Source organism: Amborella trichopoda, chromosome 2 (genome assembly GCF_054954075.1).
Source record: "Amborella trichopoda isolate Santa Cruz 75 chromosome 2, AtrichopodaSantaCruz75HAP2 v2.0, whole genome shotgun sequence".
NCBI classification, from domain to species: Eukaryota; Viridiplantae; Streptophyta; class Magnoliopsida; order Amborellales; family Amborellaceae; genus Amborella; species Amborella trichopoda.
The window spans coordinates 9,816,451-9,836,298 of record NC_142337.1 but is presented as its reverse complement, the minus strand read 5'-3'; the positions used below and the strand labels follow the sequence as shown (position 1 = coordinate 9,836,298).

General features: G+C 36.5%; 1 protein-coding gene and 1 pseudogene across 2 annotated transcripts in view; one reads left to right on the top strand and one right to left on the bottom strand.

Annotated features, from left to right (window-relative positions):
• LOC110008011 (uncharacterized) overlaps positions 1-9,266 on the top strand; it is a 31,934-nt gene extending 22,668 nt beyond the window's left edge. The window contains exon 5 of the mRNA XM_088858308.1: positions 7,547-9,266. Coding sequence (XP_088714434.1) covers positions 7,547-8,229 — 683 coding nt within the window. The 3' untranslated portion in view covers positions 8,230-9,266. The remainder of the gene's footprint in view (positions 1-7,546) is intronic.
• A 7,616-nt stretch (positions 9,267-16,882) lies between these two features.
• On the bottom strand, positions 16,883-19,511 carry LOC110008009 (pentatricopeptide repeat-containing protein At1g33350 pseudogene; annotated as a pseudogene). The gene has a single exon (XR_016049403.1). The product of XR_016049403.1 is annotated as a pentatricopeptide repeat-containing protein At1g33350 pseudogene (transcript).
• Between the last annotated feature and the right edge of the window lie 337 nt (positions 19,512-19,848).

The following is a 19,848-nucleotide window of genomic DNA, read 5'->3' as shown; positions in this document are numbered from 1 at the left end:
TTATGAAGTTTCTCCGTAGCAAGTCGATTTCTCCTAGTAGTGTGCAACCATTGGAACGTACTCCAGTTGTGCTCACAGCCAGTAGCAGAACATGTCTGGGAGAGCACCTTGATTGCTATCCTCTTTAGGTGAGGTGCATCAGTACCATATATCTGCCACCATTCAGTTGTGTTAAAATGTAAAAAGCATTGTAAGGGTAAGAACAATTCATAAGATTAAATATATGAATGAACAAAATATTAGCTAGGGGATAACCTGGATCCATCTTAGTTTGAGAGTTCCTGGCAAGTCTAGTTCCGAAGGATCCTATAGCATCCCTATACATAGTGAGCTAAAACAAATATATTTCGTTTTAATGCATTATTCCTCAAAAATATAACTCAATAAAGTTCTTACCCAAACATTAAATAATACCTCTTGTATTGCTGCTACTTGGTTTCGCTGGCTTCTCTCCAACCTTGCAATAATGTATCTGACCCCTTCCATAATCTTGTAGGGATGTTCAGGTGTCAAATAAAATTTTTTTGGGTTGAAGTAGTAACATATAAAATATATAGATAGAAAATGTCATTTACAATTTCATAAAAAAATGATTTAAATTGAAACATTCTAGTGAGATAAATATATATTTAACAGCATAATGAATTGGACGTCCAAATTGGTGTTCCACTTCCGTTCTATAATCTCGATCACTTTGTTAACAAAACTACACTTCTCCCCAATAGCTGATTTTGCTCTTTCGATACCTTCATAAAGGATTTCCATGGTAGCTTTCTTGTCAGTATCCATCATTCTTAACACCGTGACCAAAGAGGCAGTGGCTTCTACGACATTGAAATATCGAGACCAGAACCTCTTATTTGAGACTATGCTGTCCACTTTTATACCGGTACTAGACTTCGATAGGCAGTCATTTAACCACTCTTCACAGGTAAACAATCTCTTTATGGCGCCTTTAGATTGCAGAATGGAGTCCATAGCTAAGTAATCGATCGCAAAGTGGGTTATGGCAGCCTGATTATCTCTTTTTTCTTAGAGTGTTCTTTAAACAGAAATAATATTTTAGAGTGGTTGTATATAAATCTTGACACCAACTTTGCTTCCTCTAGAGTTTCCTTCACAATTTTGATCTCACCGATCTCTTCTAACATAAGATCGATGCTGTGTGCAGCATATGGGGCCCATACTAGATGCTTCCTCTTCTCCATCAACTTGCGGCCCGCAGAAACACATGCACGCGCATTGTTCGTAATAAACTAGACTACATGCTTATCTCCTACCTCCTCCACTATCTGATCATATAGCCGTATATAGAAGTTTGCATCTTTCTTCGTTCCTGATACGTCTTTGCTAGACAAAAAAGCTGTACCTTTTGGGGAATAGGTCATGAAGTTTAAAAACTCATTTTTGCTAACTTTATTCAACCAACTATCACTCATGAGAGTAATGCCTGTCTTTGGCCAACTCTGTTTTTATTCTTCAATCCACTTTTTAACTTCCTCCACCTCTTCATCTAATATTGGCCCATTGCGCTCATATGTCGTCTGGGGTTTTATCACGGGCCCGACTCTTTGGATTGCATTGACCATAGATGGAAAATACGGGCTATTGGCTGCATCAAAGGGAATCCTTTTATCGTAGAACCATTTACCAACATATCTTCCCAACATGTTTCTTGTACCTTTAATCGTTGAGAAAAACACAGTAATTTAGAGATTCGATCATGGATTATATAAAAAAAAAAAAAACAATTTGATCATGGATTTCAAAAAATTCGATCATGGATTACAAAAAAAATTCGATCATGGATTACAAAATAAATTGGATCATGGATTACAAAAAAAAAAAAAAAAAAAAAAAAAAATTTGTTCTTCACAGAGCCACCTTACATCAGCCATTTTAACTCAAAAATCCACCTCCAAGCGAATAAATTACATCCAATTGAGTACAATTTTTGATAAACAACAATATAAGGAATTAAAACCCTAAATTATGAACACATTATCATCAATAAATCAAATCAAATCGATTAAATTGAGCAAAAAAAAAAAGCAGTTCTTCACAGACAACAGACATTGAATCTAAAAAATGAAGCTCAAATTGAATAATCAGATCAAATTGAATACATCTAATTATAAACAAGACTATAACGATTAAAAACCCTAGAAATCTAACACATTATTTGTAATATATCGTGAACAAAAAATCGAAAGGCGGAAAAAAAAAACAAAGACAGTAGAAATGTTTTTTCACAAACATCACTGTGTTCATCTAAAAAATTAGGTTGTTAAATAAAATTGAATATGTTAAATGATAAAAAGACACAATAAAGATTAAAAACCCTACAAATGTAACTCATTATTTTCAAACTATGCAGTGAAATTGATCATATGGCGGAAAAAAAAAAAAAAAAAAAACCCAAAGTTCTTACTTGGTTTCGTGAACCTGAGCCTTCAATGTCTAAATTACTCCGTTTTTCTCAACGATTATCACAAATTCGTAACAAAATTTTTTGATGAACAACTTTACGATTCAAAATGCCTACAAATTTTCACAGATTCATGCCCTATTTGGCATAAAACACAAGGAAATGTGAAAACCCTAAAACGCAACTTTCATGATCCAAAAACACGAAATTTCTCCACCATTTAATCCATAAAAAAGCTGAAAAAAACTGCATAAAGCCTGCATATTCGATCACATGGCAAAAAAAACAAGAAAAATGATAAAAAAATGATAAATTTTGAAGAATCCCGTGAAGAACACTGTGCAGCCCGTGTTCTTCACGGGACTCGCCCATTCCGTACAGTGAATCGGCGAGTCACTGTACAGAATCGCCCAGTTCTCTTTGGAACCGGGCGATTTCATGTAATTTGCCCCAGTGTTTAAAAAAATGCCGAGTCGAGCCCGGTTCGACTCGGGAATCGTCCGGTTCTAGAGAGAATCGGACGATTCCGCACAGTGACTCCCCGATTCGCCTTACGAAATCGGCGAGTCCTGTGAAGAACACGGGTTGCAAAGTGTTCTTCACGGGATTCTCAAAATTTGTCATTTTTTGATCATTTTTTTGTTTTTTTTGGCATGTGATCTAATTTGCAGGTTGTAAACAGCTTTATTCAGCTTTTACACGGTTTAAATGGTTGAAAATTTTGATGTTTTTGGATCACGAAACTTGCATTTTTAGGGTTTTCGCCTTTTCTTGTGTTTCATGTCAAATAGGGCATGAATCTTTCAAAATTTGTAGGCATTTTGATCGTAAAGTTGTGCATCAAAACCTTTTGTTACTAATTTGTGATAATCGTTGAGAGAAACAGAGTTTTTTGGAGATTGAAGCCTCCGGTTCACAAAATCTGGTAAGAAGTTTGGGTTTTTTTTTTTTTTTTCCGTCATATGATTAATTTCACTCCATATTTTGAAGATAATGAGTTCAATTTGTAGGGTTTTTAATCTTTATTGTGTCTATTATGATTTAAAATTTTCAATTTTATGTAATTTGGTCAATTACAGCATGAAATTTTAGAGATGAACACATAAATGTCCGCGGAACCAAAATTCCGTTGTTTTTTTTTTTTTTTTTTTGGCCTTTTGATTTTTTTTTCATGATATATTAGAAATAATGTGTTAAAAATTTAGGGTTTTGATTCCTTATATTGTTGTTTATCAGAAAATGTACTCAATTGGATGTAATTTACTCACTTAGAGATAGATTTTTGAGTTAAAATGGCTTATGTAAGATAGCTCTATGAAGAACATAATTTTTTTTTTTATTTTTTTTATTTTTTTTTATTTTTTTGTTTTTTGTAATCTATGATCGAATTTTTTGTAATACTTGATCGATTTTGTTGTAATCCATGATTGAATTGTTTTTTTTTTTTTTTTTTGTAATCCATGATCGAATTTTTTGTAATCCATGATCGAATTGTTTGTTTTTTTTTCTTGTAATCCATGATCGAATTTTTTGTTTTATTTTTTATTTTTTGTAACCCATGATAGAATTTTTTGTAATCCATGATCGAATGTTTTGTAATCCATGATCGAAGTGTTTGTTTTTTTTTTGTAATCCATGATCGAATTTTTTGTTTTTTTTGGCTTTTGTAACCCATGATAGAGTTTTTGTAATCCATGATTGAATTTTTTGTAATCCATGATCGAATTGTTATTTTCTTTTTTTGTAATCCACGATCTAATTTTTTGTTTTTTTTTGTTTTTTTGTTTTTTTGTAATCCATGATCGAATTTTATGTAATCCATGATCGAATTTTTTGTAATCCATGATCAAATGTTCGTTTTTTTTTCTTGTAATCCATGATCGAATTTTTTGTAACCCATGATTGAATTTTTTGTAATCCATGATCGAGTTGTTTTTTTCTTTTTTTGTAATCCAAGATCGATTGTTTTGTTTTTTTATGTTTTTTTTTTTTTTGTAATCCATGATCGAATTTTATGTAATCCATGATCGAATTTTTTGTAATCCATGATCGAATTTTTTGTTATCCATGATCGAATTTTTTGTAAACAATGATTTAATTTTTTGAAAATTTGTGATTTTTTTTTTTTTAATCCATGATCGAATTTTTTTTTGTAATCCATGATCGAATTTTTTGAAAATTTGTGATTTTTTTTTTTTAATCCATGATCAATTTTTTGAAAATTTGCTGTACTTTTATTTTTATTTCGTTTTATCCATGATCGAATTTTTTTAAAAATGATGATTTTCCGAAAAAATGTGAAAATTGTGATAAGGTTTTTATTATTATGATGTATTAAACCTAATTTTTAATTTTTATTGTTTGAGTTTGTTGTGCTTTCATGATCGAATTTTATGAAAAATGATGATTTTTTGAAAAGTTGTGAAAATCGTGACAAGGTTTTAATTATCATGAGGTATTAAACCATATTTTAAATTTTTATTGTTAAAGTTTTTGTTGAAAAAATTGTATGTTGATAGATTATTTATGCAAAAAAATGCATGTTATTATATTTTTAATGCCAAACTGTATTTTTTTTATCTGTTGTTCATGGATTTTTTAGTTGGAATGACTGATGTTAGCTGGCTCTATGAAGAATTGTTTTTATTATTAATTTTTTAATGCAAAAAATGTATGTTCTTGATAATTGAGTTATAGCCATGTTTGGAGCTTGCATTTTGTATTATATTATCCTGAATGTTTGTAATTGATATGTACGAAAATATTATTGTCAATAAAGGTATTTTGCAATAACAAATAACAACAAATATGACTACATGAACTATCGCAACATATTATCACTACACATGGTGATTGTTTTTCTTTTTGAACTGTCAGGTTAATCTTATACTTTTTACATCTTAAAACAGTTGAATCATGTCAAGATCTGCAGAAGACCCTGCATGACAACATGAGGTCAGACTTGATCCCAACAAAAAAGACAAATTTATTTGTAATTATTGTCAAAGAGTGATAAGTAGTGGGGTACATAGGTTCAAGCAACACTTGGCAGGGGTTAAGGGAGAAGTTTCTGCATGCACTAGTGTTCCTAGTAATGTAAAAAAACAGATGGCGGCAATTCTTAATGCTAACAAAGGTAAAAAAATTGCCAAACATAGGATGAATGAGGAGATAGCTAGTTTATATACACCATCAAGCAGGAATGATACAGAAGAACAATAAAATAATAACCTAGAAGAGCAATATAATAATGAACTGGACATGGCCACAAGATTGACTTTACATGAACAATATCAGAGGGAACGTGGGTTTAGAATGCCCAGTGGGTCTAGCTCAGACATGTATGGTGGGCCTAGCTCAGATATGCATGGTGGGCCTAGCTCAGATATGCATAGAGGGCCCAGCTCGAGCATGTATGGCGGGCCCAGCTTAAATATGTATGGAGGGGTTGGTGGCAATATGTATCAAGGAGAATCAGATATTGAAGAAATTGTTTCTAGGTTACCTAGGAGTGCCAGTATTGCAGGTCATGGTCGTAAAGACCCATTTCTCTCAAAGCCTAAATCACAACAGATGACCCTGAAAGGCATGGTTAAAGGTACAAGAAACATGTTAAGAAGATATGTTGGTAAATGGTTCTACGATAAAGGATTCCCTTTGATGCAGCCCATGGCCCATATTTTTCACCTACGGTCAATGCAATCCAGATAGTCGGGCCCCGGGTAAAACCCCCGACGATATATGAGCTCAGTGAGCCAATATTAGATGAAGAGGTGGAGGAAGTTAAAAAGTGGATTGAAGAATATAAACAGAGTTGGCCAAGGACAGGCATTACTCTCATGAGTGATGGTTGGTTGAATAAAGTTAGTAAAAATGAGTTTTTAAACTTCTTAGTCTATTCCCCAAAAGGTACAGCTTTTTTGTCTAGCAAAGATGTATCAGGGACGAAGAAGGATGCAAACTTCTACGTACGACTATATGATCAGATAGTGGAGGAGGTGGGAGATAAGCATGTAGTCCAGTTTATTACGGACAATGCGCATGCATGTGTTTCTGCGGGCAGTAAGTTGATGGATAAGAGGAAGCATCTAGTATGGACCCCGTGTGCTGCACACTGCATCGATCTTATGTTAAAGGAGATCGGTGAGATCAAAATTGTGAAGGAGACTCTAGAGGAAGCAAGGTTGGTGTCGAGATTTATATACAACCACTCTAAAATTTTATTTATGTTTAGAGAACACTCTAAGAAAAAAGAGATAATCAGGCCTGCCATAACCCGCTTTGCGACCGATTACTTAGCTGTGAACTCCATTCGAGAATCTGAAGGTGCATTAAAGAGATTGTTTACCTGTGAAGAGTGGTTAAATGACCGCCTCTCGAAGTCCAGTATCGGTATAAAAGTGGACAACATAGTCTCAAATAGGTGGTTCTGGTCTCAATGTTCTAGTGTTGTAGAGGCCACTGCCCCTTTGGTCACGGTGTTAAGAATGGTGGATGCTGACAAGAAAGCTACCATGAGCATCCTTTATGAAAGTATCGAAAGAGCGAAATCAGCTATTGGGGAGAAGTGTAGTTTTGCTAACAAAGTGATCGAGATTATAAAACGGAGGTGGAACACCAAATTTGGACGTTCAATTCATTATGCTGGTAAATATATATTTATATCATTACAATGTTTCAGTTTAAATCATTTTTTTATGAAATTGTGAATGATATTTTTCTATTTATATATTTTTTAGGTTACTACTTCAACCCAAAATTTTTCTATTTGACACCTGAACAACCCCACAAGATTAGGGAAGGGGTCAGATAGATTATTGCAAGGTTGGAGAGAAGCCATCGAAACCAAGTAGCAGCAATACAAGAGGTATTATTTAATGTTTGGGCAAAAACTTCATTGAGTTGTTATATTTGTGAGGAATAATGCACTAAAACGTAATATATTTGTTTTAGCTTGCTATGTATAGGGATGCTATAGGATCCTTCGGAACTAGATTTGCCAGGAATTCTCGAACTATGATGGATCCAAGTTATTCCCTCGCTAATATTTTGTTCATTCATATATTTAATCTTATGAATTGTTCTTGCCCTTACAATGCTTTTTGCATTTTAATCCAGCTGAATGGTGGGAGATATATGGTACTGATGCACCTCATCTAAAGAGGATAGCAATCAAGGTGCTCTCCCAGACATGTTCTGCTACTGGCTGTGAGTGCATCCGGAGTACGTTCCAATGGTTGTATACTACTAGGAGGAATCGACTCGCTTCTGAGAAGCTTCATAAACTAGTCTACGTTCATTATAATTTAAACCTCAGAGAGCGACAAATAAGAAGGAAGCTTGAAGACTATGGGCCGATAGACTTAGACACAATATTTGTCACAGACACAGCAGACCAATGGGTAGTAGAAGAGGAGGAGCCAGTGTTGCACAAGAGAGCGTTATTTGAGGCTATCGGTGATGAAGATCTTGAAAAAAGTGATGAGCAGTATGAAACAGGAAGCAGCCAGCCAACGTATCCACAATTCGTCGGAGATGTCGGTGATATTGCACCTAATGAGGGAGGGGAAGGGGGTCTAAGAGAAAATGAGATAGATGATGATTCTGAGGCACCCTATCCCAGCCATATTATTCACATATCGAGTCCCAACAGCAACAGTGTAGGGATGAGCACGACAGTGCTGGTGAGCATGAAGGATAGACAAGCTTCGGGGATTTTGGATTGGGAACACAACAAAACACTAACACTCAGGGATTTGGGAATAGTCAGACGCCTGCTAATATCGATGATTCGTTTTTAGATCGAATCAATGAATTGTCAAACGAATTCAATCAATGGCACCAGCGTGATCAAGAAGAATAACAACGTCGTCTATCATTTTATTTTTAGATCATATGTTACTAATTTTATGCTTTATTGTAGTCCATGTATGTTGATATACTTATTCCATGATAATTCTATGTTTATCCTTTTGTGTGATGTAAATTAAATGCTGAATGGCAGTTCATGCAGGGAAAGAACATATCACTATTCGCATATTCATTCAAAAACATGAAAATTCTTAATGGAGTACCCTCATTTTTTATTGAATTCCTAAAAAACAATATTTATAATGAATTTTAATAATTTTTTCGGATTTTTTTGAAGCTTTATTATGACCGATTCACCCGATTCCCGATCCGGATCGCCGATTCGCCGATCCGGATCGGTTTTTTGGGTGCCCGATCCGAATCACCGATCCGTTTTTTAAACCATTGATTTGCCCGAATCGGCACGTCAAATGTCGATTCCCGAGTCGAACCGGGAGAGTTCGGTTCGACTCGGCATTTTTTAAATCACTGCTTAGAATAAAAGGTGATCAGAGAAGTACCCACATAAACATATCCACAAAAACCAGTCTTTATCAGTAGCCCATGAATTTGCTTACCCTGGGTTAGAGCTCTTGTCTCTGCACAACTTGATAATGCAACTGAGAAAGTTCTTTCATTGGGTCTTAAGTTCTCACTTAAGAATCTAGAAAAAAGTCTCAGAGCTTCTTCATAGTAGCCATTTCGCGAATAACCAGGTATCAAGAAATTCCGCGACACTGTGTCTCTTTGAGTCATTTTATCAAACACATTGCGTGCTGAGAATAGATCACCAGCCATGGCCAATTCTGTTACAGTTGAATTACATGAATAGATTTTTACAAAGGCTTCATCACCATTGGACCTGAGATTTTGAGGAATTATAGTGAGTTCTTGGGTCGCTGAGACAGTATATACAAGATTAGCTTTGAAAATCGACTGGAGATTGTTTTCTTTGAAAGGACTAAATCATTTAAAGATTTTTCAGAAATCGGTTGTTCTCATCATGTTTGGGTTCTTGGAATTTTATGATAATTGCAAGAAAAATAGGAGAATTTTCAGTGTTCGGGTGCGATTAATCGTGCCAAAATTTCTGGGGTTTTCAGCATATTATAGCACTAAAACTTCATTCTACATCTAGGAAATGACCATTTTAGAGCAGTTTCCAGAGACTCCCCAGCCAGGGAAGAGGTCCCTGGCTGAGTCCTCATGACTCGACTGAGTCATGCTGATGAAAATCCCTGAATAAATTGAAAAAAAAAAAAGTACTAAAAATCAAAATAAAAAAAAAATCTTTAGGAGTTTGAATGAGCTAAAAAGAATTATTAGAAAAATGGAATAGAAAGACCATATCTATAGTTGGGGATATTTTAAAACATTTTTTTAAAAAAAAAATATAAAAATAGGGATTTATGGTAAAAAAAACAATCACCAATCTTTGCTAAATACATCTAAATTATGTAAGAAAAAACTTGTATAATGCAACTTAATTTTTTAAACAATTTTTGTTCATTTTTTTTAGTTATATTTTTTAAATACCCAAAATTGTCATCAGGTACTCGGCCTGGCCATATATCTCAGATCGGCCGAGTCCCGATACAGTGTTTAAGAGTTAAAAACTTACACTAAAATCAGGTGCAAGATGATTAAAAGGATCGTTATCAATTGATTAATGATTACATAGTGACAATTCTACTATGGTTTGCATGGTCAAGTGGATTAAGTATACGCATTTTATTTTAAGCCATTAGATTTCACCTCTAATGGCTAAGAATGACTATGACTTCCTTGTACCGAAACTTAATAGTTTGTACATGCCCCTTTTTTTTGCTTGGAATTTTCTTCTAGCCCATGACTATTTCTGTTTTGTAATTTCTACAGTATTAAAAATTCTTATAATTCGTCCGGTATTTTAAAAATTTTTAAGATACATGTAACATGCTTTCCGAGGCAGTTCTCAATCGAAGACATTTCAGCTAGTAGTTTCAAGGTACTCGCACAGTTAAGAAATCCAGGAAAGTCCAGGAAAGACTCGTGTTAAAAAATAAAAATAAAAATAAATAAAAGAAAATCATCGATTAAAAAACTAAAAACTACTTATTGGTTAAGGGGTATTTAGTGGACCAGTGATAAAAAACTTGGCCAAGTTCGCTTGGACTTGGCTAATAGAAACTTGGCCTCTTATCGAGCCGGGTAGTTGGAAATTCGAGGTAACTAGAAAATACAATATTATAAAAAGAAAAGTTTACGCACGACGGGTATGATGCACCTAAAAAAATTACTAGAAAAGGTTATTTTTATGCTGGAAAACCCTCAAATCGATCATCTCGGCCTCAAGATTCATTGACATGAAAATAGGGGATTTTTAGTCCAAAAAATAGTTCATCTTCTAACACATTATTTGGATCGTCCATTTTCATGATTTTCAAGTGTTTATAGATTTCTTGATTGTTACGATTTATGAAACTTTAAATTTCATAATTGGGAGAAACAATTGATTTTCATATCATCGCAAGGCTTTGCGACATTGAAATTGCATTTTCGGCATAGTTTTGAGGTGTGCCTTACTTCAATATTATCAGGTTGATACCTTATGCAAACCTCACAAAATATAAAAATATATTGAATTGTGAGTCAATGTATAAATATATTTTATTGTAAGGGAAAAGTTTATATAGAGCTGAGGCTCTAAACAATCAAATTAGAGCCAACATCAAAAATTTCACTAGAAGATGTTGTTTTGATGCCCAAATATTCTCAAATTGATCATCTCGACATCAAGATGCATGGACATGCGAAAAAAATGGATTTCAAGTTTTAAAAATAGTGTATTTTGCAACGTATGTTTGGACCGTCAATTTTCAAGATTTCATAAATCTATCAATCTGCACTATTTATTTTTGAAGCTTTAAACTTTATAAATAAAGATAAAAATATATTTGAAGGCCATCACAAAGATGTCATGTATTGGTACCACATTTTTCGACACCATTTGAAGGTAGACTCTAATTTCATTGTTTAGTTGGACTTGTTACGTGGCTTTTAGTTTATTTTTATTCTTATTTTTTATTTATTTTTAACAAATATTTTGAATTTATTTTATGTTTTTTACACTGCTCAGGCAAGCCAACCCAGACTTGCTTGAGTTGCTCACCATGGGCAAGGCCCGAGTCCGAAGCACATGACAAGTTTGTGAACATTGGATGAGATTGTGAGTAGGGTTGGCAATGGGCCAGGCGACCTGTTCCCACCCCAAAACACTAGGGCTTGAGCCACAAATGGCCCCAAGGTCGAGCCACCATGGCCCAAGAGTAGGGACGCGCCTCATCCAAGCCCAACTTGGTTCTGCCCAACCCAACCCAGCCCAGCCCTTTTTTCTTCAATTTTTTCTTTGTTTCCCTTTGATTCCATCTAGGCCTAGGCTAAGGCCTCTTTGGCCCAGTCCTGGCCTACTCCTACTGGGACCCGGGCTAGCCCAGCCCTATGCTAACCCTAAGGACTATGAGCTGTGACACCAATAATCCATTAATGTGGCATATCAACCATTCATTTCCAAACTCGATGGTTGCCATTAATAACATTTGGCATCTTCAAAATTCATTGAAGGAAAATGGTTTTATAGGGCTACAACCTTAAACCCTCATATCACAACTCGTAGAAAATTGCAATTCAAGGATTGGAAAAGCTTTACATCGATCGTTTTGGCTTCAACATTATAGTTGTGAAAAACAATTAGGATTTCAAGCTCTAAAAATAGTGTATAATGTAACAAATTATCTACGTTGTCTATTTCGCCATAAAAATCAAATGTTTCATAGTTACACAAGATTTATATCATTTTTTGAGTTTGAAAATTTATTGTTGGTGTTGGAAATTGATTTTAGAGCTGTCATAGAGATTTTGGTTGCCAAAAGTACTTTTGGGACGAGGATTTGAGGTGATGCTTTATTTTGTTTTCCTAAAACCTATGCCTTATAGAAACTTCATCCATGTTTTAGTCTACCTTTCGAGCATGTACATTATGCTCCTATAGGAGCATACTATGAGCATACTATACACCTCATTGTTAGAAAAACCGGGTGATCTAACCGCTAACCACGTAGTTAGATTGGAGTGGCTGATTCCAGTTTTAGGTGGTTTTGGTGATCAACCGGTATTTAAAAAAAAAATCAAAAAATTGTAAATCAATTGTCCAAAAAAAAGGAATTTGGTTTGTAATGGCATTTTTTAATATTCTTTACATTATGGTACAAATTAAAATGTATTTTTTTCATTAATAGTCACTTTAATTCAAAAATCGATTTGTTAAAATCTATTTTTTTTATTAATTTTTAACTTCATTTGAATGCATTTTGTTATTCGTTATATGCTTTTCATATTTGAGTAGACTTTTTTTTGTATCTTTTTTATTTTTGCAACACTTTTTTTAATCATTCGGAACTTACCCGATTAGAACGGTTGAATTGGCCAATTTATCGATTAGGCCGGTTAAACCGCTTCCGGGCGCATGTCCGGTTAACCGTTCTGGTTCGATTTTGCATACACTGATACACCTACTCCCTTTGGCAAATGGCTTGGTTGCAAATGACTTAGTTGGGAGAATTTTTCAACCTGAAATTTTGGAAACTATCTAAGAATCAATAGATGACTATTTCAAAAAAGAAAATTTGAATTTTAAGTTTTCTATCATCTCACCCTCAAAAAATCGGACAATCTCCTTTTTCATGTTGAGACATAAATATTCAGGTGCACGGAGAGTGTAATTTGGAGTTTTTTTTCCTTTTTTTAGCAGGGTATGTCTATGGGCTTACATACCCAAATCGAAGCATGAAATCTTTTGGCTTTCCCTTCTAAAACTGGGGATTATTTTTTTATCACTTATTTGGTAAATTAATTTGGGAATTAGAATCTGGAACTGGGGTTGAGATAAATAGCTTTGTAAGGATAAGGCATTACAAATCAATCTCATTTTAGTAAAGATGCAACCGCTTTCACAATTTTGAGCTCTTAAATTGTAGTTCTTGTCGAGAGTCATAGCTGCCATCCGACAAATCGACGGTCTCCGAAGAGTCCGTAAATTTGTCTATAGACAAACTTTCTTGACAATTAGAGAGGCAACAAGCCGGGCTTGGACTGGCCAGGGCCCTAGCCCTGGCCCGGCCCTTATCCAATAAGGTGGATAAGGGCCTAGCCAGGCCAGGCTGGGCAACAATCAAATGAAGACAAAAAAAAGAAAAAAGTAGGCCAGGTTGGGACAAAACAAGTTGGCACCAGCACTACCTTTTTTGGGCTGGGCCGCTGCACTGGGCAGAGACGCCCGGCCCATTGCCAGCCCTACCATTCAGAAATTTCAATTCTTCTCAATGCAAATTTTTACAATTGTTTGGCCTTTCGTGGTTTTGCATTTCTTCATGGTTTTGATTAACAAAATACTCTTTGATTAGCATATTGCCTTCAATAATAGTTACATGTTCAAAACATACTTTCATAGGTACATGCATGCTCATGCATGCATGCATCATTTCATCATCATCATCAAAAACTTTTTTCAAACGAATCGACTACACATGTACATGCATGTATGTGTAATCAAAGGCAACAAAATATTCAGGCATAAAATGAAAGAGCCATACTAGTCAAAATTGATTGCATATAGGGAAGGAGAAGTGTTTTTGACTCACAAACGTCCATCTTTAAGATGAACCTCCATAACTAAAGATTTCTATCCAATAGATACGAAAATATATATATATATTGTTCAAATTTTTTACTTTTTATTTATATTCATGATCATCATTGATCATGAATCTCTACAAATGCGGATCCAAGATCTATATAACGAATGGCTGTTAGAGGGAGCCTGCACAAACGTAGTACGAGTCGGGGGACTAAAAAAAGGCGGATCCTATAGGGAAAGGGGTGTGGGGTAACAAAAAACCGGATCCTATTGGGAAAGATGGCGTGGAGTTCTCTATCCGCAAAGAGAAATCCGTATTTTTTTTCTTTCACAGCGACGAGTTTGAGAAGGTAACCCATATGTCATATTAATGTGTGAAAAAATCACAAAAGAAATGAAAAGAAAAGATACAGATAGTTCGAAGTCAGAGCATGCTGAGACCCAATATTCCCATCACCTATTCTCACAAGAATATATAGAGATTGCAAATGAATAAAGATAGATCTTAAAATAGAGAACACTGAAAATTTCAAGGGGCGTCGAGCCAAAACAGAACCTAAAACACAAAAAATTGTAAAAGATCTCTTACCCCATAAGCTGTTTCTTTTCTTTTTAAATTTGTCACAAACTTCAGGTGAACAAGATAAGTAATAGGAAAATTGAAAGAGACCCTCAATCTCCACCACACACAACAATGATGCATATTTGAAGGTAAGTTGAAATGATTGCCCTCCGTCAAAGAAAAAAATGGGAATTTCCATTGTCGAACCCGCTTTTTTTTAAGTAGTTCAGCAGAGAAAGGTCCTTTACCTGTGGTAGAAATGGAATCTAGATGTCCCATTGTGGCACCCGCTTTCCGGACCACCTATACCTTTAACCCATTCCTGGTGCAACTCACTTTTCTTCCGCCTCTTCGGTCTTAGAGTCATAATGCATCTTGGAACTTTGCAATTTGGCCCACACTTTGAGCCATCTGACGCCTTGCCCTGAAGTGGTAGACTTTACCAGTGTTATGTATCTTGGTCATCATAACTTGGATCAACCTCAACACTGTGTCATATATGAAATCCTTTGCATCTGTGGATGCAAGCCTTTCCTCATCTCACCACCAAAGATAATATCCACAATTTTGATAATTTCACTTGACAAGAGAACTTGCCCTGGTTTTGAGAGAGAGAAAGAGAGCGGTCAGCATGCTGTATAATTAGTCAGAATCTGATGCAAAATTTAAATAAGAACAGTGGAATACTCACCCAGATGGAGATTACAAAAAAAAAAAAAAAAAGATTCAATTTGTTACTAGCCTTTCTTTTAGAAGATTGATGAGCAATGAAAGGTCAAAAGGCTCATGGACAATTTCAATAAAGTCGATGTATAGGTAAATATAAGCATGGGGATAGGCTTCCCAGTAAAGTTGAAGCCTTTCTTGCTTAGCTTGCAACTAACATTGAGAAAAGAACCACAAAGATAGTGTTTTGATCTAGAACCTGAACAAACTCAGGCAACGAAATTGATGTTCAAATACTTGTGACTTTGTTCCCAAGGTTTGTAGATTTAAGGATCCAACAATTTGTTCATTGATCCATACTCGTGTCCAACAATTCTTCTCCACATATGGTCACCCCCTTTCCGTAATGGTTATACCACTTTGTTTCCAGTTGCTATATTAACATCATGAGCCTCCTTATGTCGAGCCCTGCCCTTGGCCAACTTACCGACACCTACCTTAACATATGAAAATTATGCTTGAAGGAGAACCTTCTCCATAGGAATTTTCTTTGGAATCTTTCAACCTTATGAACAACTGCAACGGGCATCTTAAGTAGTGATATAGAATAGACCAGCAAGTTTAAGTGAGTGGTCTTTATCAATGTAATACGACCTCCAAGCGATTGGAGATTACTTTTCCATGTATATAGGATTGTTCTATCGTAGTGTCGCACACCTGACGAAGATCAACAAAATATCTACTAGTTGTTCATTAGATTCACAGAAGATCAAGATGTTAACAAAATAATGTAGATGGAATATCACCAGCCCGCCTGCCCCTGCAAGAAAGCCCCACAGGATTCCACATCCGTGGACCCTCTCGATCTTCTGACTGAGCATTTGCTATAAAATGACAGAGGAAGAGTGATAATGAATCCACTTGCCTTATAGCTTTAATTCTAGGAAAAAAAATCCACATGAGTTTCCACCGAGTATAATTAAGAATGAAACTAAGGCAATGCAGCCTGAATCCACCCTTGCCATTTCTCTCCAAAGCCAATCATCTCTTTAATTTTGTCAAGATGTTTCATTGCACATTATCATAAGCCTTCTAGAGATCAAGCTTACAAATTAGCTCGATTTCTTTGCCCTGTGACTCGCATTAACGAATTCATTCGAAAATCATCAATCTATAGCATCTTTGATTGAGATACATTTAAGATAGGAATATAATGTCAGTTACGACCTCTCTCAGCCATGTTGTTAAAATCTTTGCATTGATTTTCCCCTTTACATCTCATGCTCAAGCCAAACTTTAGGGTAATGAAGCTGGCATTTGCACCCAGTTGGATGATAGAATTTTCATGAAACTCATTGACCATAGCCATGATTTAGTCACTTACCAAGTCTCGGGTCCTAAAGGTGCCATGGTGAGTCCCTCTGGACCGGGAATACCATATTTGAATCATTTTCAGTCAAATTATGGAAGCTCCTCATCAACACCCACTTAGACACCAAGGCTACAATCCCAAGAAGTAAGATAGAGAAAAAGATATGCGTGCCTCACTGAATCGCTATGGACGAATACCCCCAAGGGAAGCAGGGGAAAGGTAAACATTCATCAATAATAAACCACAATTATCTTCCACCAAGAATCATAAAGTGTTCATACCTAAAAGAACAAAACAATCCAGACTCCCCCAAATTGCATCGCACTACCTTTAGGTCAAATCAGGCATGTGCCCTGCATTTCTCAGCTGCCAAACCAAAAGCTCCAACACAGAATAAACCTCCTCAGCTCTCCCATTCATCACCCCATCAGCTGAGTAAAACTCCACAACCTCCCCATCCATCTCTATCCAACTACAACCAGATGTCTTCTCCATGGGGCCATCTCTTGCCAACCTCCCCACCTCCTCCCACTTCCCCTTCTCCCCATAGAAGTTTGCTAGTTGCACCATATATGAGCCATTACCTGGGTCGAGCTCCACAGTCGATGGACTGCACTCTCAGCTAATCCCACATTACCATGCATTCTACATGCGTTTAAGAGCGTGCCCCATATCACATCGTCGGGTTCTTGCTTCATCCCTTCAATCACCTCTATCGCCTCCTCGAGACAACCTGCTCGACCCAAGAGATCGACTACGCACCCATAGTGCCCAATTCGAGGCTCTAAGCCATAGTCCTTTTTCATTGAGAGAAAGTAAGAGCAGCCCTCATCGATGAGGCCACCATGTGTGCAAGCATTTAAAACTCCAACAACTGTCACCTCGTCGGGCCTCACTTTCTCTACCTGCGTCTTATTGAAGATTTCAATAGCCTCACGTGTGTGCCCATGCAGTGCAAGGCCATTAGTCATGGAGTTCCAAGCTGTGATGCTACGCTCTCGCATTCGATCGAAGAATTTGCATGCCTCTTTCAAGCAGCCACACTTTGCATACATATCGATAAGTGCGTTACCGACAAAGGGGGAGGCCCCAGAGCCACACTTGTATGCATGAGCGTGAAGCGGACCACCGACCCCCAGTGTGCCGAGATGTGCACAAGCTGAAAGCACGCACACTAGAGTCATATGATTTGGCTGGTGGCTCTCTGCAAGCATACGGTTGAAAAGAGACAATGCCTCAACGAACAGACCATTTTGCGCACACCCTGCTATTGCCGCATTCCATGCGGGTACATCTCGCTCTCTCATCTCCTCAAAAAGAACAAATGCGTCGCCCATCTTTCCAAATTTCGCAAAACCAGTCAACAATGCAGTGAAGGACGCCACATTTGGCTCATGCATCTCCCCAAGAGCACGGCGTGCTGCCTCGAGGACTCCACACTTTGCATAAGCATCGACGAGGGCAGTCCTCACAACGGCCCATGCGCCAAAGCCGGACTTGGCAATGTGGGCATGGGTCTGTGCAGTCTCCAGAAGCGCGAAGATTTGCGCAGAGGCCTTGAGGATGTAGGGGAAGGTGAATTGGTTGGGGGCAACAGAATTGAAGTGCATTTGCTTGTAGAGATAGAGAGCAGTTTTGCAGGCAGGTGGCCCTTTGCTGAACGTAGGCGGTGATGATGGCGGTCCAGTGGTAGACACTGGGGGCGGGCTTGTGGTCGAAAATGAGGCGAGCGTGGTCGATGTGGGCGCCGCCCAAAGTGGTGGTGCAAAAACGGAGGAGTTTGAAAGAGAGGAGGGGAAGGTGGGCTTGGCCAAGGGTAATGAGAAAGGCATGGAGTTGGTTGAGGTGAGAGAGGTGGGTGCATCTCTCTAGTAAAGCTGAGACATGGTGGCTTAGCTCTCCAGCTTGGGAGAAGAGGCTCATGAGGCTCTCCCACTTTGAATCTACTCAACTTGCCCCAAGTTTCTTAATCTTTCTTGAATCATCATCATCTTCTAAAATATCTGATACTGTAATCTCAACGGGTATCAATGCAAAAGAGACTTGGATTATATATTCAAAATTGAAGCTGAAAAGCGTCCTGGCATAAAATTGAAGTAAACAATTTTTTATCTGGAACTCAAAATACAAGAATCAGACTGCCATTTCTGTGAGACTGCTGAAAGTAAACAATGTTCTTCAATTTTCTGCTACTTTTGCACTCTTTGCTCCATGGGCTGATTACTAAGAATGTAGTATGTTGTCAAACCGGCCGAACAGGACTGGCTTTAGAAATTAAATGATTCCTAAGAATGCTAAAATAAAGAAAAATTCAAAAATATAGAAAATCGTGCAAAACCAGTTTCCACAATAATTTTTGGGAATAAAAAAGAAAAAGAGAGAAAATCATTAGATAATTCAAAAAAAAGAATTTTATTTTCTGTTACGTTTTTACTGGTATACTCTTTTCTTTTTTTTTTCATCTGTCTAATTTTTTTTTTTTATCATAAAGAGAGATTAATATCCAAATGCCCAATAAACCCGTCAGGCACATTTATCCATCCAAAGCTCATAAAGGTTTTTCTCTCCTTTGTGCTAAAATGATATTTGTCAGTACCCCGCTCCCTACCGTCTTTGTTGGATCCACATAGGTCTAAGCTTGAGTCCGGCGGGGGCGGTAGGGAGCCCGGTCGTGACTTGATCCCTCAAACTGCCACGTGACTATCCCATCAGCCGTTAGCTTGATAAGAGAGATCTTCTACAAAAACAAATTGCACAAAAAAAAATTTCATTTTTGATTTTCAGATTTACCTATTCAGGGATTTTTACAAATTTCAGTGGTAAAAGCCTTACAATTAAAACCATATATATGTAAAATAAATAAATAAAAATCAAATAATAGGCTTTTATTTGTTTTTATATTATTGAGCAATATTTTGAGGGGCTTTTACAAATGGCAAAATCCCTTCAAAGTAACCCAAAAAAATGCAATCACAAATTCGAAAACACATTCTAAAATATACAATCTCCAACTTCGTAATCACATTCAGGCAGATACCTACATTTTCATTTAGTTTTAAATCTTCTACAATAAACTAATAAATAAATATTGAAGTACATAAAAAAAAACCAAACAAAACAAAACCTTACCTGTTCTAGTAGCTTCGCCGGAAATCTGCTGGAAACAGGCTAGAAATAGCTTCGATGAGGGAGGCTCGTTTTGAACGTGTCGAATGCCAAAAGCCTTCGTCTGAAAGTAAAAAGTTCAAGGGAGCATAACATTTTTGTTTCCTTCTTTTGTCCTTTAATATAACCAA